Source organism: Chelonoidis abingdonii, chromosome 1 (assembly GCF_003597395.2).
Source record: "Chelonoidis abingdonii isolate Lonesome George chromosome 1, CheloAbing_2.0, whole genome shotgun sequence".
Classification (NCBI taxonomy): Eukaryota; Metazoa; Chordata; order Testudines; family Testudinidae; genus Chelonoidis; species Chelonoidis abingdonii.
The window spans coordinates 333945574-333970637 of record NC_133769.1 but is presented as its reverse complement, the minus strand read 5'-3'; the positions used below and the strand labels follow the sequence as shown (position 1 = coordinate 333970637).

The 25064-nt window shown below is 42.8% G+C and overlaps 1 protein-coding gene across 11 annotated transcripts in view; it reads left to right on the top strand.

The window, feature by feature from the left end:
• ZMYM2 (zinc finger MYM-type containing 2) overlaps positions 1-25064 on the top strand; it is a 218398-nt gene that overhangs the window by 173959 nt on the left and 19375 nt on the right. For all 11 annotated transcript variants that reach the window (XM_075061682.1, XM_075061673.1, XM_075061674.1 and 8 more), the window contains 7 exons: positions 198-327; positions 462-577; positions 3538-3709; positions 5713-5820; positions 10042-10136; positions 19785-19953; positions 21245-21396. In XM_075061682.1, the coding sequence (XP_074917783.1) occupies positions 198-327; positions 462-577; positions 3538-3709; positions 5713-5820; positions 10042-10136; positions 19785-19953; positions 21245-21396 (942 nt within the window). The remainder of the gene's footprint in view (positions 1-197; positions 328-461; positions 578-3537; positions 3710-5712; positions 5821-10041; positions 10137-19784; positions 19954-21244; positions 21397-25064) is intronic.

Here is a 25064-nt window from a genome sequence, read left to right as displayed (position 1 = left end):
AGGTGTATTATGCTTCTGACAGAAGAAGCTCATTTAGAAATACAAAACAACTTTTAACTAAAGAGCAGTCACCAGTGCTGCTGTGTTTTGCATTCTTTTCCAGGACTTGTCTATGTTTAGAACACAAATATTGACTGGTATCTGAAATCGAAAGCTGTAACAAATCAATAATGATGCAATTGTTTGCTTGTCTGTAGGGTTCAGTGCCACCTCCTTCTCCAACACTTAACAAAGAGATGAAGAACAAGGCAATTCTTTGCAAACCTTTGACAATGACAAAAGCTACATACTGTAAACCTCACATGCAGACAAAATGTTGTCAGACAGGTAACTAGTGAATATTAGTAGAAGTTACAGTTCGTTCATTTCAGCTTTCATGTATTTGAATTATATTGGCTTGGAATATGCTACAGAAAGTTTAACTTTTAAGTGCCTGTCTGTAATTTGGCTTATTTTTATAGAAGATGATTGGAAGAAAGAATATGTCCCAGTTCCTGTTCCTGTACCTGTTTATGTTCCGGTGCCTATGCACATGTATAGTCAAAATGTTCCTGTTCCGACAGTGGTTCCTGTTCCAGTAAGTCATGCCTTATTTTTGAGCTGAATTGCATCATTATTAATTATTTTGCATGTTACAGTCATAAATACCGTGTTGCTTGAGTGGTGCTGCAGCACTTCTTTTTTTTTTTTTTTAGATAGAACAGTACTTATTTTCATAGATTCTGGGACTGGAAGGGACCTTGAGAGGTCATTGAGGCCAGTCACCTGCCCTCATGGCAGGACCAAATACAGTCTAGACCATCCCTGATAGACATTTATCTAACCTACTCTTAAATATCTCCAGAGGTGGAGATTCCACAACGCCCCTAGGCAATTTATTCCAGTGTTTAACCACCCTGATAGTTAGGAACTTTTTCCTAATGTCCAACCTAAACCTCCCTTGCTGCAGTTTAAGCCCATTGCTTCTTGTTCTATCCTAGGAAGCTAAGGTGAACAAGTTTTCTCTCTCCTCCTTATTACACCCTTTTAAATACCTGAAAACTGCTATCATGTCCCCTCTCAGTCTTCTCTTTTCCAAACTAAACAAACCCAATTCTTTCAGCCTTCCTTCATAGGTCATGTTCTCAAGACCTTTAATCATTCTTGTTGCTCTTCTCTGGACCCTCTCCAATTTCTCCACATCTTTCTTGAAATGCGGTCCCCAGAACTGGACACAATACTCCAGTTGAGGCCTAACCAGCGCAGAGTAGAGCGGAAGAATGACTTCTCGTGTCTTGTTTACAACACACCTGTTAATGCATCCCAGAATCACGTTTGCTTTTTTTGCAACAGTATCACACTGTTGACTCATATTTAGCTTGTGGTCCACTATGACCCCTAGATCTCTTTCTGCCATACTCCTTCCTAGACAGTCTCTTCCCATTCTGTATGTGTGAAACTGATTGTTCCTTCCTAAGTGGAGCACTTTGCATTTGTCTTTATTGAACTTCATCCGGTTTACCTCAGACCATTTCTCCAATTTGTCCAGATCATTTTGAATTTTGACCCTGTCCTCCAAAGCAGTTGCAATCCCTCCCAGTTTGGTATCATCTGCAAACTTAATAAGCATACTTTCTATGCCAATATCTGTCGTTGATGAAGATATTGAACGGAGCCAGTCCCAAAACAGACCCCTGCGGAACTCCACTTGTTATACCTTTCCAGCAGGATTGGAAACCATTAATAACTACTCTCTGAGTATGGTTATGCTGCCAGTTATGCATCCACCTTATAGTAGCCCCATCTAAACTGTATTTGCCTAGTTCTTCTTCAATTGCTTGCTCATATCCATTCCAGCTAGGTGTGCGCGCGCCGCGTGCACACCTAACTGGAATGGATATGAGCAACACATCTCGAACAACAGTTACTCACCTTTATAACTGTCTTTTTAGCGATAAGAATATCATGCGAGACCATATCAAATGCCTTATTAAAGTCTAGGTATACCACAACCACCACTTCTCCCTTATCCACAAGACTCATTATCCTATCAAAGAAAGCGATCAGATTGGTTTGACATGATTTGTTCTTTACAAATTCATGTTGGCTATTCCCTATCACGTTACCACCTTCCAAGTGTTTGCAGATGATTTCCTTAATTACTTGCTCCATTATCTTCCCTGGCACAGAAGTTAAACTAATTGGTCTGTAGTTTCTTGAGTTGTTTTTATTTCCCTTTTTATAGATGAGCAGTATATTTGCCCTTTTCCAGTCTTCTGGAATCTCTCCCATCTCCCATGATTTTCCAAAGATAATAGCTAGAGGCTCAGATACCTCTTCTATTAGCTCCTTGAGTATTCTAGGATGCATTTCATCAGGCCATGGTGACTTGCAGGCATCTAACTTTTCTTAGTGATTTTTAACTTGTTCTTTTTTTATTTTCTCTTCTAAACCTTCTCCCTTCCCATAAGCATTCACTATGTTAGGCATTCCTTCAGACTTCTCAGTGAAGACCGAAACAAAGAAGTCATTAAGGATCTCTGCCATTTCCAAGTTTCCTGTTACTGTTTCTCTCTCCTCACTGAGCAGTGGGCCTACCCTGTCCTTGGTCTTCCTCTTGCTTCTAATGTATTGATAAAAAGTCTTCTTGTTTCGCCTTTATTCCATAGCAGTTTGAGCTCATTTTGTGCCTTGCCTTCGTAATCTTGCCTGCATTCTGTGTTGTTTGCCTATATTCATCCTTTGTAATCTGTCCTAGTTTCCATTTTTTATGACTCCTTTTTATCACTTTGCTAGTGATACTTCAGCTTCCTCACCATTCTTCAGTAAGAAACCTGCCTGCTTGCATATATATAAGCTCTTACAGTGCTGTTTTGCTCCAGAGATGCACCAGTTTTGACTGGTGCATCTCTGCTGGGTGGTCAAAGATGGGAAAGTGAAAGATTGTGAGGGATGGCAGAGTCAGACTAGCAGGAGGGAGTAGAAGCAAATAGGGAATGACAGGGTTGCAGTGGAAACCAGGATAAGATTTGGACTTCAAAATTTCTAGCAAATTAAGCTTCTTAATAGTTACCATTTACATAGCATTCTGCATCTTCTATGTGATTTACTCAAGTGATAATCCTCACAATGCTTCTTTGACTAGGAAGGTAAAAAGAATTTTCCACATTTTTACAGATGAGGAAATTTAGGACACCAAAAGGGGATAATGACTTGTCCAAGGCCACAAAGAGTACGTAGATAGAGTCAGACTGGGATTAGGAGTCAGGAGTCTCCTAGCACTGTTCTTTATTTTCACCACTAAATTGTACTACAGTACTTCTCACAGCATTTATGTCCCTCTTTTTTTTCACTCTGGTCATCTGTGTTCATGGTTTTTCAACCGTTTATCAACTGTTGGCTTTTCTGCTAGACCTTAATGAGGGCACCGTTTCCTAAGCCCTGGACTATTGAGTCTTTTAAAAGATAAATGTAAAGCTTCTGCATTTAACTCTACATCATTGGTAACCATTTGTTAACAATGAAATTTTTAAGAGTTATTCATTCGTATCTGCTTAGGTGCCAGTTCCAGTTTTTCTGCCAACTACTCTGGATAGCAATGAGAAGATCCTTGCAGCAATAGAAGAGCTGAGGGGTAAAGTTCCTTCAAATCCTCTGGAGGCTGAGCTACTGACTATAGCTGAGATGATGCCTGAAGATGATGGAAGAACAGAGACTACGGATCTGAACAGTATGTTTTATTGCTGTGGCCTTTGAATCCATGTGTATTTACTTCTGTGTGTATGTATCTATAGTGTTATATTACAGTAATTAAATACAAAATTGCTATTTGTGAATTCTAAAATTAATTGGAAACTTTACCTGTTTAAACAGATTTCTAGAATATTTCATCGTATTTGAGAAGCAGGTAACTTTTAGAAATCTGCTCTGTGGCTTGGCTGGCAGCCGTGTAGGTGCTGAAATCCTCCTCCTCACTTGCTCTTAGAGCCAGGAAGATGACTAATTGTCACCCAGGATTTTCTCACTCTGTGGGGCTCCTTCCTTTACATCTCTAGTTTGACTGCTGCTTCACATAAAAAAAAAACAAAAACAAACAAACAAAAAAAAAAACACAAATGCAGGAAAGTGACTTCTGCAGCTGGGTCCAACCACCATTATCTATCAGCCAAAGGAGGCTAAAGAAAGAATAAATTGTTGTTCTTGCAGTAGCACTTTCCTGTAGACACCTTAAATTATTTATTAGCTGAGGGAAAAATTCACTATCTCAATGGAGCAAGGCAGTGGCTGAAACAGTTTTTGCAATTGTGATGAACAAAATCAGCCTCTCAGGGTGCCTAAAGACTCATTATAAGGGGTAAATTTTTAACGATGACAGTAATTAACCGTTGGAACAGTTTTTACCAAGGTTTGTGGTGGATTCTAAATTTTTAAATCAAGATTGCATTTTTTTCTAAAACATACACTCTGGGAATTATTTGGGGGAAGTTTTATAGCTTGTGCTATATAGGGTGTCAGATTAGATGTTCAAAGTGGTCTTTTCCAGCCTTAGAATCTATGAAAACCTGCAAAAGCAGAGTCTTTCGCTGAAACAGAACAAGGAAGCAGTTGATGCAATTTCTGGGGCTGTGACAGGGGAACTGCTTTCCCACCTTCTTCCCATCCTCCCTGCCAACTTACCTGAAGGGGTAGAGAAACTCTCTCTAAGGCATCCTCAGATTCCAAGGATGATATGTTTCAAGACTTTCACTAGGAGAGGAATTTCTGCAAACTTTCCTGCCATGCAGACTTTTTTTCCCTCCCCACGTATCGTGATACATTTGTGGCTTCCAGATTTTACCAGAAAAAAACCTCTCCTTCAAACAGTAACCTCAAAAGCTTTTGAGAGGTCTCCAGAAGCTTTTTTTCCTAGACTTCTTCAGTTGTTTCCTGAAATTATCTAGAGACAATATGGACAAATGTTTTATGTCTGGGATACAGGAGGCATACAAAGCTGCAGAACTTCCATGTCCGTTAAAACTTAGCACTCGTGAAACCAGAGCTAGGGCCACCACCTCAACTGGAGAGTTGAAGGTGTTACTGGAGAAGCTTTGCAAGGTTGCCACCTCAACTTCCCTTTGCTCTTTCACTAAATACTGTTGACAGAACATACAAATGTCTGCAGACAGAGCCCTTTGACTGTGGAGAGCTTGTGTGCGCTGCGTTTTACTGTGGAGAGCTTCTGTGTGCTCATAGAAGCTCTACCTCTGACAAAAGTTGGGGAAGAGGTCAAAGATTCCTATTTCCTTTCATCTCCTCTCCCTTTCCTGGTTTATCCTCTTGTTTTCCCTTCATGTTTGTTTTTGATAAGGTCTGCTATAAAGAAGCCCAGGATCTGTGCTGTTGCACGCAAAGCCGCAGAAAGACCAATTATATTCCCACTTTATGCTAATTTGCTTGTTGAGACAGCCTAGATTACACAGTCCTGAGCTTTACAAACCTGGACTTCAACAAGAGATTCTCCATAATTAATCAGGGCAGAGTAGGCTAACAGATCTCTTTCTAGCTGGGAAGGAATCATATTGAAGAAGCAGAATCGAGAGCTCCAGAATTGGAAAATCTGGGCTGGTGATTTGACATCATTCTCCTGGCAGTGAGTATGTGAGGAGGAATTCAGCATATGCACTGTCTTGGCAGAGCCGCAAAATGAAAATTAACTGTTAAATGGTAATATAATTTTATTTAATTTAATTACAGGTGTAATAATTGAAACAGACTTGCTAAACTCTGGTACAGAGATGGAGACAAGCTTGCCTGATATTCCATATGAACCAGATCTTGATATTGAAATTGATTTTCCAAGAGGTATTTCTGCTATTCTTTCAACAAATGTTGTGAATGAAATAGTCTTTATGGTCTGGTTTTGTGGTCATACATAAGAATACCCATACTTGTCCATTCAGCTCAGTATTCTGTCTCTGACACTAGCCACTGTCAGATGTTTCAGAGAGAATGAACAGAATAGGATAATCTCAAGTGATTAATCCTGTAATTCAGTCCCAGCTTTTGCCAGCTAGAAGTTTAGGGACACCCAGGAGCATGGGGTTGCGGAGAGAATTACCTTTTCCAATTCTAATATATCTTTTGAGATGGCGTGACCAGAACTACTCAGTATTCAAAATGCATGCATACAATGGCTTTATATAGTGGCATGATGATATTCTCTGTTTTATTATCTATCCCTTGTTTTTAACATTCAGTTAACTTTTTTGACTGCGATTACACGTTGAGCAGATGTTTTCAGAGAACTATTCACAATGACCAAGTTCTCTTTCTTGAGTGGTAATAGCTAATTTAGACCCCATCGTTTTGTATGTCATCCCTTTAAAGTTTACTGGCTTGATTCTTTGGGTGGCTGGTTGTTCAGCTGTGGCAGACTAAGAGTGTATGTGAGTGAGTTCCTCATCCTTCGAAAGTAACTTTTCCAAATAGAGCACTACAGTCTGGCTCCTGGAAGGAGCAGGTCTTAGACAAAAGAAGGTAGGTGCACCATTTGGCTTTGAGAGTAGACTTGGGGAAAGCATTCTTTAGGCTGCCTCAGGGACTCCGGACACACCTTGACTCACATTCCGGAAGATGAAAATGAAACATCCTCTATAATGCCAGATGCATGACCAAGAAGACACACCTTGTACTCAGACCTGCTCAACCTCTCCATACCACACCCAGTCATGCTTCCTCTAGTCTCAGATCTTATGGCTCAGAATGGAGGTGAGATGCTGCAGCCAAACCTCCACTCTCTCTATCTAAGCATGTGGATGCTTTCTGGTTGACTGAAGCAGAGAGGTCCTGCTTGCTGGAGGTGCAGGAGGTGTGATAAACAGCATGCAGGAGTTAACAAGGACAACTTATCTTTTGAAATGGATGAGACTCTCCAGCTGGGCCCAAGGGTACCATATTCCTCCCTGTTCAGGCAAGCATCCAGGATACACCGGAGTACCTATGTCAAAGCAAGCGAATGTTTCCTGAGGCTCTTGGTGGGTGCACCTAGTGGCCATATCAGTTGACCATCCATCTGTTGATTGACCATTCCTTTGTATTTTTATACCCAATGGCAAAGAGATTCCTGAAAGGCGTCTCTAGACACTTTCCACCAGTTAAGGACCCAAACCCAGCATGGGACCTTAATGTGGTCCTCTCCAGGTTAGTGGAAGCCCTTTAGGGCAACGAGCCTGTTGCCAGTGGCTCAATCTCACCATAAAAGTTGGCAATCACATCAGCCAGAAGAGTTGGAGACACTCAGGCATTAATGATGGGACCCTCCAGATACCATCATATATAAGGATGAGGGGACAATGAAGCCCCACCCAAGATTCCTACTAAAAGTAGCGTTGGAATGCCACATCAGTGAGACTATCAACCTACCTGTGTTCTTCCTGAAGCTTCATGCAGGGAGAGCAGAACAGAGTTTGCACGTGCTGGACATGCAAAGGGTGCTGCTATATTACTTGGACAGGGTCAAGTCCTTCCAGAAATCACCCAGACTCCTCTTTTGCTTATAGGGAAAGGGTTATGGGTCAAGTAGTACCCACCCAGAGACTCTCTGGCTGGAGCATCACATCATGCTTTTGACTCGCAAGGATGCTACTTCCATACAAAGTGTTAGTGTGTTCCTCCATATACAGTCTCTATCAGTGGCTTCTTTGGTGTGCCTTTCCATCAGTGACATCTGCAGAGCAGCAGAGTGGTCGTCTGTCCACACTCTTATGAAGCATTACACACTGGTGTAGGTGACCAGGGATGAAGTCAGATTTGACAGGACTGTAAGGACTACTGTTTGGAACTCACCAGCTGTGGAATTAACGGACTATCAAAATAAAAAAGGTTACTTACCTGTGCAGTAACTGATTTTCTTTGAGATGTGTAGTCTGTATGTGTGTTCCACAACCCATCCGCTGTTACTACTACTACAGAATTGCGCAAACACCCTGAGCTTTGAAGGTGGTGAAGGAACTGTGAGGATGAAGACGTGGCTCCAGGTTCCTCACTGGAATTTCTTAGCGTGTAAGGGGTCATGCAGTGCCACAGAGATGCTGCAGACTAGAAAGTTTTCTGGCACATGCACTGCCCCCGCAATCACAAGCTGTGGAATGTTATTTGGACTACACATCTTGAAGAATATCAGTGACTGAACAGCTGAATAATCCTTTCCTTGGATGTGTGGCATAAGGCCGTTCCGCCCCACTCTGAACTCAGTCAGTGCCTGGTAGTTAAATGGGAGGTCAGCCTCCTTTTACTATTAAGTCAATAAAGTTACAGCCTGCAGCTTTAAATGCAGTGTCTTCATTTTGCTGTGTGTCCTGATCAAAAATTGGTGGCTTCTTTCCACTTCTCAGGGGTTAATCAGAGATGCAGTATTGGGGCCTTAATCATTTATAATAATTTGTATTACCATCGCTACTAGGAGCCCTAGTTACAGACCAGATCCCATTGTGTTAGGTGCTTTACGAACACAGAATAAAAAGACTGCCTGCTCCAAAAAGGAAATCTAAGACTTAGTAATGTTAACTTTACATTTTGTTATAAACAAAAATAAATGAACAAAGTACATTTTGTAACGTCACTCTAATTTGTTTGTTTTCTACTGTTTATTCACTAAAGGTACATCTACACAGCAGCTAGATACTCCACAGCTTGAGCCCTGTAATCCTGAGTCAGCTGGCACGGGCCAGCCGCAGGTGTCTAGTTGCTGTGTAGAAATACCATTACTTGCTAATTCACACAATGAGATCACAGGTCTGATCCAAAGTTTGCATAGGGGAAAAAAAACCCTGCAAAGTGATGTGTTCTGTGCCTCTCTTAATAAAACAGAAGAATGGGCATTACTGGGTGTGACTAATGGTCCACCTATTGCAGTGTCCTGTCTTCCAGTGGGCCGGTGCCAGTTGCTTTAGAGGTAATGAATGGAACAGGGCAGTTTATCAAGTGATCCATACCGCACTGTCCAATCCCATTTTACAGCAATCTCAGATTTTAGGGATGTCCGGAGTATAGGGTTGCATCCCTGACCGTTTTGGCTAATAGCCATTGATGGCACTTTCCTCCATGAACATATCTAATTCTTTTTTGAATCCTGTTACACTTTTGGCATTCAAAACATCCTCTAACAATGAGTTTCACAAATTGACTGTATTATGTGAAGAAGTACTTCCTTGTGTTTGTTTTAAGCCTGCTGCCTATTAATTTCAGCAGGTTCTTGTGTTATATGAAAGGGTGATCGTTGAACAGCACTTGTCCCAGTACAGATCCTTGGGAAACCTTGCTATTTACCTCTCTCTTCTATGAGAACTGACCATTTATTCCTGCTCTGGGTTTCCTGTCTTTTAACTAGTTACTGATCCATGAGAGGAATTTCCCTTTTATCCCATGGCTGCCTACTTTATGTAAAAACTTTTGGTGAAGGACATTATCCAAAGCTTTCTGAAAGTCCAAGTACACAATATCAACCAGATCATCCATATCCACACGTTTGTTGATACCCTCAAAGATTTCTAACGGATTGGCAAGGCATTATTTCCCTTTACAAAAGCATTGTTGGCTCTTTCTCAGCAGAGTATATTCATTTGCATGTCTCATAAATCTGTTCTTTACTATAATTTCAACCAGTTTGCCTGGTACTAAAGTTAGAGTTACTGGCTTGTAATTGCCAGGATCATCTCTCGAGCAGTTTTAAAAATCGGTGTTACGTTAGCTATCTGCCAGTCATCTGATGCAGAGATAGATTTATGTGATAGGTTACATATCACTGTTGTAGGCTTACACCATCTTAGTGATGTAACAGACCACTTGAAAATTTTTCTTCATCATTAAATTGCTTTTGAAATTGATATTTAATGTGAAATACCAAAACAGAGTGAACTGCTTCATCTGAAATACTACACTTGGTATTGCAACAAATGTTAGCAGAACATTATCATCTGTGTATTCTAATAGATTCCTTGTATTAGTGGATATATAATAATATAATCTTGGACCATGTAATCTCTCAGAAGTTTTAGGAAACTTAAGTTTCTAATATATTTGCAGCGGCGGAGGAGCTTGATACAGAAAATGAATTTTTGCTGCCTCCTGTCTTTGGGGAAGAATATGAGGAACAGCCAAGACCTCGATCCAAAAAGAAGGTAATAGATCATTTGATTCAAATACAAAAAAACTTAGTATACTGCAGGTTGACTAAATTTTAGATCACTGTGAGAACTGAAGTTATTGCTTATTAATATGTCTGATTGCTTTGGAATGAAATAGTACATTTGTTCAAGTAGTAAAATTAATTCAGTACCTTGCAGTTAATTCAGTGTAATACTTCAGATTTGTCATCAGATAGAGTGAGTAGGAGAGTGGTTGCTGTTAATTTCTGGGGTTTAATCCCATCTTTGTCACTGACTTGCATAGCCTTGTACAAAACACTTCACTGCTGCCTCAGTTCCCCTATTTGTGAAGTGGAAACTCTAAATCGGGATGGCCAAACTTACTGACCCTCCAAGAAATTCCATTGAGTGTAGAGCTTTGCTTTGCTCAGCCAATTATATAAATGTATTAGCTTACTGGAGCAGCCACTATAAGTAACAATTATAAGTAACTAACCCAAGAACCTATCCTTGCAACAAAGCCCGTTGTCAACTCTGTGCACATATCTATTCAGGAGATAACATCATAGGACCTAATCACATCAGCCACACTATCAGAGGCTCGTTCACCTGCACATCTACCAATGTGATATATGCCACCATGTGCCAGCAATGCCCCTCTGCCATGTACGTTGGCCAAACCGGACAGTCTCTGCGTAAAAGAATAAATGGACACAAATCAGATGTCAAGAATTATAACATTCAAAAACCAGTTGGAGAACACTTCGACCTCCCTGGCCACTCGATTACAGACCTAAAAGTCGCAATATTACACAAAAAAACTTCAGAAACAGACTCCAACAAGAGATTGCTGAATTGGAATTAATTTGCAAATTGGACACCATTAAATTAGGTTTGAATAAAGACTGGGAGTGGATGGGCCCATTACACAAAGTAAAATTTATTTCCCTATGCTTATCTCCCGCCCCCCGGTTCCTTATATCTCCTTGTCAAGTGCTGGAAATGGGCCATTTTCATTAGCTCACCTTAACTGATTACTCTCCTTATAATGTGTATGGTAACACCCATTGTTTCATGTTCCCTGTATGTGTGTATATATATATCTTCCTTCTGTATTTTCCACTATATGCATCCGATGAAGTGAGTTGCAGCCCACGAAAGCTTATGCTACAATAAATTTGTTAGTCTCTAAGGTGCCACAAGTACTCCTATTCTTTTTAGGTATTTTTCAATCGCTCAAAATTTTCCCAGACTTTGTTTTCAGTCTGAAATTTTCCAGGTTTGAAGGCTGATCAAGTTAGATTTTCAGTTTTTAAAATCTGAGTGGCAACAGTTGTGATGATTTTAAGTGAGAGTCAGGGGGAAAATACTTTCCTTCCCTATTTTTTTGAAGGTATGATATATTTTTTTTTAAAATGCTGCTGCATTTAACAGTTCTAAAGACAATGATTGGGTATAGAAAAGCTGAAGTTTGGATCAAAAAAGCCCTCTCTGAGAAGTGCCTTTGAGTGTTCTGGTAAAAATTGGTTTTGATTAGTAGTTATGATTTATCAAAAATTGTTCTTAGCAGATACACAGTATGTTTTGCACAGATTTTTTTGCTAAACTAAGTGCAAAACTAAGACTGCACTGACCACGTGTCCATTTGAGAAAAATTTAATGTAATTCCGTGTGTATCTTGTAAATCATATGGGACCATTGAGATTGTTTGTTTGGTCTCTTTTTAAGAAGGTGCAGTGTTTGTGTTGCTCTTTTCCTACCTTCTCCTTCGAGTAGTATCCCTATGGGTGCTCCACTCCAGGTATGCTTGCATCCCTGCACTGCCGATCGGAGAACTTTGGTAGCAGAGTCCATTTGGCCTGCACATGCACTGTCCCCCCACCCCATGCTCTGCCATGAGGCTAAGCAGCACTTACGGGCAAACTCCTCTCAGTTCCTTCTCAGCATCCCTAGCTAGAGATGGAGCTGTTAGCAGTCCATTCCTCAGATCATCTCTCTTAGCACTTCAGTAGTTAGTTAATACTTTTCTCTTGTAAAGCTTTCTTTAGTTTCTCTTTCTTAACATCTAAGGACTATGGGTCAAAGAAAACAACAGTGAACCCCTCACTTAAGGCTTCAAAAAAGAGAGCTGTGAGCCCTGAGCTAGCTGAAAAAGATCACCGGCACATTTGGTATCATCAGTACAGAGATAGTTCAGACGGTACCCATAGCTCTTGAAAGTCTGAAGTGGCAGGTACCACTGATGTGCCTAAAGACCTGATGGGCATAGGCACCGAAGCAACAGTACCAACAGATAAAGGGAAGGACAGAGACTATGTCACCGCTAAGAAGACACTGCCAATATAAGTAGTACCATCGGCACCATCAGCAGCGAGCCATCCAGACTTGGAGCACTCAGTACAGCCAAGATCCCTAATCCTCTCTGTGCCGCTGGCCCCCCGACAGCTGCCATTGGCACCAGTTAGGTCTGCGCCGCAGGAATTCAGACACTCTAGAAAACTCATGGTATCTGACATACCAGAGTCTCCCTCATTTGGTACCTGGACTCTGATACCAAGTTTATTTTGGGCACTGGAATCTTCACCAGCACTGTGACATGCACCTCCAGTCTCTTGTGATGAATCAGATAGTAAGTAGGAGGAGGTTGTCTCTCACCCTATAGTGCTCGCTATCAACCTGGACCCCGTCAGTCATATCCTCTACCTGCTCCTCAGCCACTGTGGTATGGCTATCCATGGGCACCACCACCAAGACCTTTTTCACTGCACGAGTTGCCCTACTGGGATCCTTGGGTAGGGTACAGACTACATGCCTTCCGAGCACACAGCATGACCCACTGTGAACCTTTGAGGTGCTCTCCCCGAGCCATGGCATCTAGAGCCTTCGAGATCATGGAGGAACAGGCAGGAGGGTGGATTCAAGGAGGAAGTCACACCACAGACCAGCGTGTCTTCCTCCTCCCCAAATGAGGCAGTTATGCCCCTTCCACCATCTCTAGCCGATGAGTTTAGTTATTTCAAGATCTAGCTGGAAGGGTGGCAGACGCACTGCAAATACCTCTTGAGGAGGTAAAAGATACCTATTATAAGCTCTTGGACATCTTGTACTCCTCCTCTTCTTCCAGAATAACCCTCCCCGTCAATGAGGCCCTTCTGACTCAGCCAAGCTTATGTGAAAAATTCCAGCATTGGTCACACCCACGTGTAAATGGGCTGTTAAAAAAATATTACATCCCAGCTAGGGATATGAAATTTTTTTTACCATTCCCCTGCTTCCCCAATTCTATTGTTGTGGACGTAGTAGACTCCTGAGGTCTCCAACACGAAATGAGATCCACCTTTTATGATAGGAATTGGAAGTGCTTCAGCCTGTTTGGAAGAAAGACCTATTCCTCCACCACACTGCAATTTAGAATTGCAAACTATCAAGCTCTGACAGCAAAATATGACTATGTCAATTATGCCAAGCTTAACACTTTTATTGATCAGCTCTCAGAGTTGCACCATGAACAGTCTTCGGGCCATTGTTAGTGAGGGACAACTGGTGGCCAAGTCAGTGTTCCAGTCAGCGCTTGATGCAGCCGGCACAGCAGCCTGGGCCATCTCTACAGCAGGGGTTATGCAGCGAGCATCCTGATTGCACCTATCTGACTTGCGTAAAGAAATGCAGATTGGTAGAGGACCTTCCCTTCAAAGGCACCAAATTGTTTGCCAAGAAGACTGACAAGTCCCTCCATACACTTAAAGTCCGCAGGGCCACTCTCCGGTCATTTAGTTTGCAGCCTTAGACATAAATCCCACACTCCAACTCAATGCTATTATGAGTATCAAAGGAAAATCCAAATTTTCCAAATGTAAACCCTCAGGCCATAGTCCTCCTTGTCACAAACATCCACCTCAAAACATCAGCTTTGACATCTTGGTCGGGGCACTGACAGAGCTCTCCCCTCAACACCAACTGCAACTGAGCTACCCATCACATACATCTGGGTACCACCTTGCTTCGTTCCACAACAATTGGGAGTAAATAACATCTGACCAAAAAATCCTTGAAATCATCCATAATGCGTACTGTGTCCATGTCACCTTCCCCCAGCACCCTTCCCTGTGCCTCTTCAGAGACGCTTCTCGCGAGAGTTTATTACGACAAGAAATAGATCTCCTCCATCTAGGAGACACAGAACCTGTACCTCTAGATCTACAAAGCAAAGGTTTCTACTCTTGTTATTTCCTGATACCCAAGAAGAAGGAAGGTAAGCACTGAATAAATTTGTCAAAGCTCAAAAATTCGGGATGGTCACACTAGCAGTGATAATTCCATCTTTCAAACAGGGAGATTGGTTTTCAGCTCTCGACTTATAGGATGCCTATTTCCACATATCGATCCTACCTTCCCACAGATGATTTCTCAGATTACGTCTATACTAGAGATCTTACAATAGCACAGCTGTACCAATGTAGCTGCACTGCTATAAGAGATCCCGTATACCTGCTCTGTGCTCTCTCATCAACGTAATTAAACCACACTCCTGAGCGACATAAGTTATAACAACAAAAGTGCTAGTGTAGACATAGCCTTACACTGGGCCAGGACCATTACCAATAGAGAGTACTCCCCTTTAGCCTCTTATCGGCTTCGAGTATTCTCCAAGGTCTCCTCCATAGTGGCGGCTCACCTACACTTTCAGGGGATTATGATCTACCCCTATCTGGACAATTGTCTCCTCAGAGCCTGCTCCTTCAGCAAGGCCCAACAGGTTACCCAAACAGCTGTAGACTTGTTCACAGAACTGGATCTTCAGATCAATGCCCAAAAATCAATGTTCATCCCCTGTGTAGCACTTAGAGTTCATAGGAGCCAATCTTGATTCATTACAGGTGAGGGTGCTCCTGCCACAGCACAGGTTGCACACACTGGTCACACTCATAGAGACAGGACAGATCAGCCCTCAAATATCAGTCAGACACTGCCTCCACCTTCTAGGATATAGAGTGACAGGCGCATCCATAATATCTCATGTCAGAATTCACATGAGGTGCCTCCAGATGTGGTTCAGCTCTGTCTACATGCTGACAAAGATAGACTAGACCAGGGGTCCCCAACGCGGTGCCCTCAGGCGCCATGGTGCCCGCGGGGGCATCTGAATGCGCCCACGTCCTGGCTGGCGGTCAAGCATCTGCCGAAATGCTGCCAAAATTCGGCGGCATTTTAGCGGCGATGCCTCTGGATGATGCCGCTTGCCCCCGATAAGTAACGTCATCCAGAGGCATTGCCGCTGAATTTCGGCGGCATTTCGGCGGATACTCGACCGCTGCCACGGTCCTTCATTTGGCGCCCACCAGATAAAAAGGTTGGGGACCCCACTGGACTAGACAAACTTTTATCACTGCCCGCCAAAGTCAGACACTCCCTCGACTGGTGGAAGGACCCAGCAAATGTCTGCACAGGGATCCCTTTCTTGCAGACTCCCATCGTTACTGCTCACCACTGATGCATCACTCATAGGATGGGGCACACATCTCAACAGTCTTACAAGACAGGGCAAGCGTGGGGGGAGGGCAGGCAAGGAGCCTGCCTTGCTCCCAATGTACGTCAGGCTGGAGCCACTCTAGGTAAACACTGGGGGAGGGCAGGAGGGGCCCGCGAGGAGCTCACGGGCCACAGAAAATAACCTCAGCCTGCAGGCTGCATGTTTGAGACCCCTGGTTTACTCTAAACCTCACCGTGATAACAGGGAGCCTATTCTGCACACGCTAAAAGTTAGGAGAGACCGGCCTTTTACCTGGATGGAACAAAGGCCTTTAGGAAGTCTAAGCTCTTCCTTTTCATTGCGAAGGTCTAAAGGTGCAGCAATATCGGCCCAGAGACTCTCCAAATGGGTCTCAAACAGTATCAAACGCTGCTATGAGGTTCTCAACGTAATACCTCCATCTGGAATCCACACACACTCCACACATCTGTTTCCTCTTCTGTCACCTTCCTCAAGAATGTACCTATCTTGGAAATCTGTAGAGCAGCAACCTCGGCATCTGCATGTACCTTCACAGAGCACTATGCAGTTACTGGGGACTCCTGCTTCTGATGCTCTCTTCAGCTCTGCAGTATTGTCATCCATAACAGACTAGACTCCGAAGCCCCAGCCTCCCATTTGAGATACTCCTTGGGAGTCACCTACAGTGGAGCATCCCTAGGAACACTACTCAGAGAAGAAGAGGAAGTTATTCCCCTTGTGCAATAACTAATGATGGTTCTTCGAGAGGGTGTCTCTGTGGGTGCTCCACAACCCACCCTCCTCCCATGTATTTTGGAGTTCTTGTCAGGGACTCTGCAGTAGCAAAGGAACGGAGGGGAGTTCACCCATGCATTCTGGTTAGCCTCGTAGCAGAGCATGAGGCAGGGGACAGCATATGTGGAGACTGAGTGGAAGCTGCTATCAGAGTTCTCCGTTCCACAGTACTGGGACTCAAGCGCACCTACGGTGGAGCACCCAGAGGGGGACACATCTCGAAGAACAATCGTTCCTGCGCAAGGTGAGTGACAACTTCTTTTCTGAGCAGCCTTAAATATGGCACACACTTTGATTGCCAGGCAAATAGTCACTGTTATTGATGCTGTTCTTTGACCTATTCTATAGATCATGGGTCGGCAACCTATGGCAAGCGTGCCAAATATGGCACGCGAGCCAATTTTTAATGGCACTCTGGAGCCTGCCAGGACTCCAGCATGCCATTAAAAATCCTGCCCGGCCCGGCCCGCTGTCTTCTGCCCTCTGCTCCCCTTGCGGGGGCAGGGAGCAGAAGCATAGCCGTGTGGCACGGCAAGCCGCAGGGTCCATGCTCCCAGGCCGGAGCGCTGGGCCGAGCGCAGCAAGCTGCCGGCCCCTCCTCCCGCCTTCTCCCCTCACCTGGAGTTCTGCTGCCGCGCGCAGTGCTCTGGGGGTTGGGGCTGCGCGCTCCTGCGGGGCAGCATTTGGCTCCACGGGAAGGCAGACATGCTCCCCCCTCCCCTGGAGCCATGCCGCCCTGCGCGCTCCAGTGGGGCAGCGTTTGGCTCCGCGGGGAGGCAGACACGCTCCCTGCTGAACTGGAGCCATGTTGCCGCCGCATGCAGCGCTCTGAGGGCCGAGGCTGTGCTCTCCCGCGGGGCAGCGTGTCTGGCTCTGCGTGGAGCCTCAAGGTAAAGGGCCCAGGGCTGGGGGTCTTGGATAAGGGGTGGGGGCAGTCAGGGGACAGGGAACAGGGTGGGTTGGATGGGAGGGTGGAATCCTGGGGTGGGGTGGTTAGGGGCGGGAGTCTCTGGAGGGGGCAGTCAGGGAGCAGGGGGGGTTGGATGGGGCAGAAGTCCCGGGGTTTGTGAGGGGGCAGTGGGTGGATAGGGGTCAGGGCAGTCAGGGGACTGGGAGCAAGGAGGGTCTGGGGGCGGGCAGTTAGGGTGGGGGGTCTCTGGAGGGGGTGGTCAGGGGACAAGGAGCTGGGGGGGTTGTATGAGTTGGGAGTTCTGGGGGTCCTGTCAGGAGGCAGGGATTTGGAGAGGGGTTGGGACAGGCAGCAGTGGGGCGGGGGTTGGACGGGTTGGGAGTTCTGGGGGTTCTGTCAAGGGGCGGGGAGCGGTTGGATGGGGCATGGGAGTCCTGGTGGTCTATTTGGGGATGGAGGTGTGGATAAGTGTCGGGGCAGTCAGAGAACAGGTAGGGGGTAGGGTCCAGTCTGGGGACAAGGAACAGGGAGGCTTAGATTGAGGGTGGGGTCCTGGGGGGCAGTTGGGGGCAGGGGTCCCAGGAGGGGGTAGTCAGGGGACAAGGAGCAGTGGGGTTGGGAGTTCTTAGGGGGGCACGCGCCCTGACCCCTCCCCCACGCGCCCTGACCCCTCCCCCACGCGCGTGCGCACACACCACGCACGCTGTCTGCCCTGAGCCCTGCACCCCACCCCCAGACCCCTGTACCGAGCCCTGTACCCTGTACCTCCCTCATACACACCCAGCCCTCTGCTTGACTCCTTCATCCCCCCCCATACCTAACCCCCCCTCTGCCCTGCCCCCAGCCCGCCCCCAGCCCTCTGGGTCCTGGCTGCCGGCCCCGCACAGTCTGCTGCTGGTCCGGGGTTGTGGCTGATGGACCCTTGCCAGCCGGGGTCCTGGCCACAGGCCTCACTCAGCCCACTGCCGGCCTAAGTGAACAGAACCCCAGAGCAGCAGCGGGCTGAGCAGGCCGGCGGTGTAAGATCAACATTTTAATTTCATTTTAAATGAAGCTTCTTAAACATTTTGAGAACCTTGTTTGTTTTACAATACAACACTAGTTCAGTTATATAATATATAGATTTATAGAGCGAGACCTTCTAAAAAACGTTAAAATGTATTACTGGCACGCGAAACCTTAACTTAGAGTGAATAAATGAAGACTCGGCACACCACTTCTGAAAGGTTGCCGACCCCTGCTATAGATGCACTGTCACATGTTTTTACTCCCGTCCTAGAGATTTTGGGGTGATACCTCAGAATTGTTCCATGCCTATACCTGTCAGTATAGAAAAGCTATAAAATGAGACATTTTTGGGGGGTGAGAATAGGGAAATGCATTATGATCATTAAATCCACTTTTTGGAGGGAGAGATTTGGAAGAATATTGCAAAAACATTACTAAAGTAATAGCACCAGCTTCCTTTTATGGGGAAAGGTGTCATATACGCCAGTCTACAGAAGGAAAATCCTCAGACTTCTAACCATGTAAGATTTGGCATCCTTTTCTCTAAGTCCATAAGTTTAATAAAGATGCACTACCTTATCTGGCAATCCTACTCTTAGTGTGCAAAATAAGTGAAACAGTGTGTGTAACATTAATAAATACTCCTAAAGAAATGTCCTTACATGTATGCTACTAATAACATCCTGATCATTGGCTTTCATTGTTTATGCTCTTCATATCCGTTTTTGCACTTCACTCAGTTTAGGCACTGAAAATAGATTGGCCAGATTATTTTGTTCATAGTCTGTTTGTTTCCAGTTTCCCCTTGTGGCACACAGGCACTAGCACAAACTGAAGACTAGCAGACTGTTTCATAGCATTTTTTTAAATGATGAAGAAAATTCTATTAATATTAGGGTTTCTGAAACCTTTATATTTTGCTTTCTAAATTTAAATGTGGGTCCTGCACAAGCTGGAATTTGTCTTTCAGTAGTTAGTATATTTTCAAAAGGGGTCAGGTCCAGCCTCTCTGTTTTTGGGTGTGGTTTGAAAAATGAATGATGGACTCAGCTTTTAGTTGCACCTCTAACTTCCTGATTTGCATATTTGCAAAATGAGGACTTGAAAATTAATCTATAATCTTACTCTGTGAACTGTGGTACCAGGAGTGTGTGTTTCTTAGTGTGATTCACTAATGTAACACTTTCTTTATAATAAAAAAAGTCCATCTAACTTCCTCTGAGATACCACTTTAAGTCCCTTAGAAGTATCAGAGTCAGCACAGGTAGAACTGTTTTTGCAAGTGTCTTCAGTATAAGGACCCACATACTGATTGTAGTTGAATGAAACAAATATTGTTATTTGCGTTTTATAATTCAAAATGTGGCTGACAGTTCGTTATAGTTTGCTTAGTTTCTATGTTTTTAGATAAGGGTAATGACTGTAAGTTAGATCAGTTTAATAAGCAGTAATATTTACAGATTTATTTCAATTACAGGGAGTGAAGAGAAAAGCAGTGTCAGAATACCAGTCTCATGATGATAGCTCCGAGAATTCAGAGTGTAGTTTTCCTTTCAAATATGCATATGGTGTAAATGCGTGGAAACACTGGGTAAAAACTAGGAGTCGAGATGAAGATCTACCAGTATTAGAGGAACTGAAATCAAGTAAGTATTGCCCACATATTTGTAATTCATTTTTATTTTTTATAAGAACTTTTGTATTTTCATGAACTCTTCACCCTTTATAAACTAATTCTTAATGTAAAATATTAACTACTGTTTTCAAGTTTTAATCAAACCCTGTGTACAACAGAATTATTTATTTCTGAAAATGGCTGCTTAACTCTTTTTCCAAGTTCCCACAAACATGGCTTTTCCTAAAGATACCTTCTGCACTAGATTCTGAGTCCTGGGTCTTGTGCTCCTGGCGTGAAACAGGATTGACCACCCTAGTTGTCAGCATTTTATTGTGGCCCCTTGGTTTTCTAGCAGCCCCCTGGTTCTCCTTATCTCATAGCCAGCCCCAGAGCTCACATCTTAAGAGGTCTTCAGCTGGGGGACCGAGTTGGCAGTGCAGAGCTCCTAACCTCTGTTTGTGGGGCTCTGCTCAAGTGAGCTTCGGAGCTGTGGAGTGCAAGGCTTCCTCCAAGGCTCTTCTGGTATCAGCATTTACCGTGGCCCATGGGGCCACTAATCTCCTCTTCTCTTCTGCTAGTCTCTCATGTGCCTTAGCACAGCCATATACACCAAAAATGCAGCCATTCTTTCTGAAACCTCCCTCCCCAACTCCCTGTATTTGAATTAATACCTTGGCTATTGTGTTCCTCAACCTTTTCCTCAGCCTGGAATGACAGTAAATTCTCCTCAGTGTGTGATAATCTTCCCATCATGGTACAGTGCAGTGTAGTCAATTAACATAGCCTTGAATCTGGTGGCTTTGCTGTGTAATTTAGGTCAAATATATCAGGTGCAACACTGGCACTCACTTATTAATCTGTGCAGAGAATGTCTAAACCAGTAGTTCTCAACCAGGGGTCCAGGGCCCCCTACGGGGCCTCGAACAGGTTTCAGGGGGGCCTCCAAGCAGGGCCAGCATTATACTCCCTCGGGCCCAGGGCAAAAAGCTGAAGCCCCATGGTATGGGGCTGAAGCCCAGGTCCCTGAGTCCCGGCACTCGGAGTTGAAGCGGAAGCCTGAGCAATGTAATTTGTGGGAGCCCCATGGCATGGGGCCCCAGGCAGTTGCCTTGCTTGCCACCCCCTAATGCTGGCCCTGGTTTTTATATGCAGCAAACCAGTTATTGTGGCACAGATGGGCCATGGAGTTTTTATAGTGTGTTGGGGGGCCTCAGAAAGAAAAAGGTTGGGAACCTCTGATCTAAACTGTTTCCTCTCCCATAGCAAGTAATGTTAATGTTGTTGTGTAATGTTATATTCGTTTTATCTTTATTTTACAGCAAAGTCTGTGAAATTAAAGGAAGATCTGCTATCGCATACTGTAGCTGAGCTAAACTATGGCTTAGCACGTTTTGTCAACGAAATTCGAAGACCGAATGGAGAGAACTATACACCTGACAGCATCTATTATCTTTGTCTTGGGATTCAGGAGGTTAGTAATCTAGAAGATGCAGTAGACTATAGAGCTGATGATTTGACTCTGATATATGCTTTAATAAAAGAATGGGGATAAGAAAATGTGGATTTATTGGTTGATAAGTGACTGGGAGGCATTATGAATATAGGAGCTGTGTTAATTTGGAATGCAGAGAGAGCATATAAATTACATAATGGAAAGGTATGTGTTTTGATGATGAACAGCAAATACATCTGGAAATTTGAAAAAAAGGTGGTACAACTTGATACTTTTAAACCTTGTGCTAATGAAGGTAAGGAATGAGTTGCCTTATATTCACTTGTGTCTGACAAAAATTTTTTTCAAATGTTGCAATTTGTGTGGATTGCCTAAGATTTAATGATAAAGCAGAGTGAAACAGTTAACTGTATCTACACAGAAAATGAGAATTTTCACAAACTCTGGAAGCAACATTGATAATGATGACTAATTTATTCATTAGTGGATGGAAGGGACAGCTGTGTGGTGGAATGCTTATTGGGCAGGGCTGCCTTTGCTGAATACTGAGCACTACTAGCCTGCCTTATTTTGTGGAATGTAAAAAGGTTTAATAGTTACACAAAGTGATTTAAAATACTACTAAAGTGATCTAAAATACTTCAGATCAGAAAAGAGCCACTATAATTTCATTGCAGATGAAGACAATAAAAGACCATTAGATTCTTAAATAAAGAAGGAGAGGGGCATCTCAATTTTATTTTCTGTTTGTGGTGCAGAAAGCAGTCTGTAGAATAAACATTCTAAATTCCAAGCTGAAAACGATAAGGCTGAAAATTTCAGTCAGTCCAACATCATTTTTATGTGTGTCTAATATAGAGCACCAGCTCTTCTTTAACCAGCTATTACCCTAGCTAATCTTTCTTATTGGTAAGGGAAGGGACTGGAATCAAATAACGAATCCCTTAAACAATCAAAAATATTTTAAGAAATTCTTCTCCAACTATTTAGTTTCTAGTGAGAGCTAGCTGATAACTTTCCAGATATCAACCATGAGGAAGAGATATCATCCTTTATTTGGGAAAATAGACAACATTTTAAAGAAAATGTAGTTTAATCTCAGGTAGCTTTCCACCATTGTCCTTGTATGATCTTCTATCACTCTGACATCAGAACTTATTATTAAATTTTTTAAAAAATCAGATATACAGTACTGAAAAAATAAGCCATCTGCTTATAAAACAGTGCTCTCCCAATAGTTGTACTCTCTCCAAATGGTTCTTTTATCTCCTCTACCCTGCCTATTTTTCTGTTGCAAATATTAGGCATATATTTAATTTTAAATTTATAGTAAATGATTTGTCTTGCATGGATATGAATATCAGGAACCCTAATACAAAAATAATATATTGTGACATTGGAGTAGCATTCTTTATTGATCATGCCATTGCAGCTATTGTCTGTATTTGTGTTTCCTATTTCAATTGGGATAGTGCCCATAGATCCCAGTGCAATTTAGGGCCGAGTTGTGCTGGATGCTGTTCAAATACATAGGAAGACATGGTCTCTGCACTGAAGAGTTTAGAGTCCACAAAGACAAAAATGAGTTGGGAATTAGATGATATACACACACGAGCAGTCAGGGTGACAGCAAGTACACATCTTATTAATCCCAGATTTTGTGCATTTTAAGGAAGTATCCTCAAGTGCCTTTCCACCTTCCCTAGAAGGAGAAACAGGTTCAGACTTTATCGTAGGGCCTAGCACTGAGAATATTTTTAAGTGACAATGTACTAAATTTGATCCCATTGTCCCTATGTGAAACGAAACCCAGCTCACTTCTTAGGTCGTTACATCCCTTCCTCTCAGCAGAGAATCCTAGACTGGAATCCATGGAATGGAGAATAAATATAACTTCCAGGAAAACTGTTAAAGGACTTAATCAGAAGTGGCTTTGATAAGCTAGGAAGGCTTATGTCAGATATGAGTTGTTAAAGGATTTTGCTAGTAATAAAATTAATATGAAAAAAACCCTCAGACTTGTATATTCAAATAAACCAGATAAGTACTCTGTGGAGGAAAACTAAATTAAGAGATCAGTATATTATGGAAAATTTAAGATTGCAACAAATTTTACAAGAAGTGTATGCTCTTTTCAGATCAAAAGAGTAACACTTATATTGAGGAAGAAAGCTGAGAAATTATCAAAGCAGGCAAAAAAAAACCTAATGAATTAAGAACAGTGTTAAGCCTTCATTCAGATACAGTGGGAATTCCCATGTGTCTAAATATAATCAGCAGTGTTTTAGTAACTTGTACTAATTCTGTCCAACAGATTATTGGGGAAGGCGGAGGGAAGGACAGAAAACATTTCTTCTCCCCCAATAGAATTACCATAGTTGTTGGGACTAGATAGTGTTGCTGTGATGAGCCTTATTCTCTGTTAGATATAGGCTTTTAGCATAACGGGGGTTGTGTAGAAAACCTTATTTGTGTTAGTTTTTCTGACATTGATATATTTTGAAAACATAAGAATATTTTTTTTAAAAGGACACTTGGAAAAAAGCATCAATAGGTTCAAGACCAGGTAAATGTGTTAACCAAAACAAGGGTAAAAAAATAAGTGGAGGGATCCTCTTGAGATTTCTTATACAGACTTGTTGCATTATCTGATTTAGAATTGTAATACATTCAGAATTGCATATCTGCAGCACTGAAAATATTTGTAATGGTTTTAAGTTTTCAGGAAAGCATTTTTGTAGCTGTATCCATTCCAGATCAATTCTCTGAACTAACGTACTGTGTATTCAGAAACTTAAGACTTCAAAGAAAGTGTACAGATTCATTTTTCCTTATTATAAAACTAAGTGCAAAGATAAGGTAGTCAAGATATGCTGAACTTCTGCTTAATACAAATGAGTGCTGTTTTTAATGTTATTTCAAGGATGTGTACAGAAATAGAAGACATTTCCAGAAGTGAGCACATGTTTTATTGTATTCACTAGCAACAGGCTTGTTTTCACTAAGATAATATTGAAGTGGAAGTTTTAAGAAGCCAATACTCTATTTCTTAGAAATGTCTCCAGAGAGGATAATGTCTAATACTAGTATAGCCCTCATAATTAATTGTTGGTCAGTGTTCAAAAGAGCAACCACTTCTGTCTGTAAGATCAAGAGGATTAAGATAATTAGACATTAGACTGCAGAATATTCAGGCGCCTTGCAGTTTTAGAATCATAGAATATCAGGGTTGGAAGGGACCTCAGGAGGTCATCTAGTCCAACCCCCTGCTCAAAGCAGGACCAGTCTGCAACTAAATCATCCCAGCCAGGGCTTTGTCAAGCCTGACCTTAAAAACCTCTAAGGATGGAGATTCCACCACCACCCTAGGTAACCCATTCCAGTTCTTCACCACCCTCATAGTGAAAAAGTTTTTCCTAATATCCAACGTAAATTTCCCCCACTACAACTTGAGACCATTACCCCTTGTTCTGTCATCTGGTACCACTGAGAAAAGTCTAGGTAGGCGTCGGCAACCTTTCAGAGGTGATGTGCCGAGTTTTCATTTATTCACTTTAATTTAAGGTTTCACGTGCCAGTAATACATTTTAATGTTTTTAGAAGGTCTCTTTCTATAAGTTTATAATATATAACTAAACTATTGTTGTATGTAAAGTAAATAAGATTTTTAAAATTAAATTAAAATG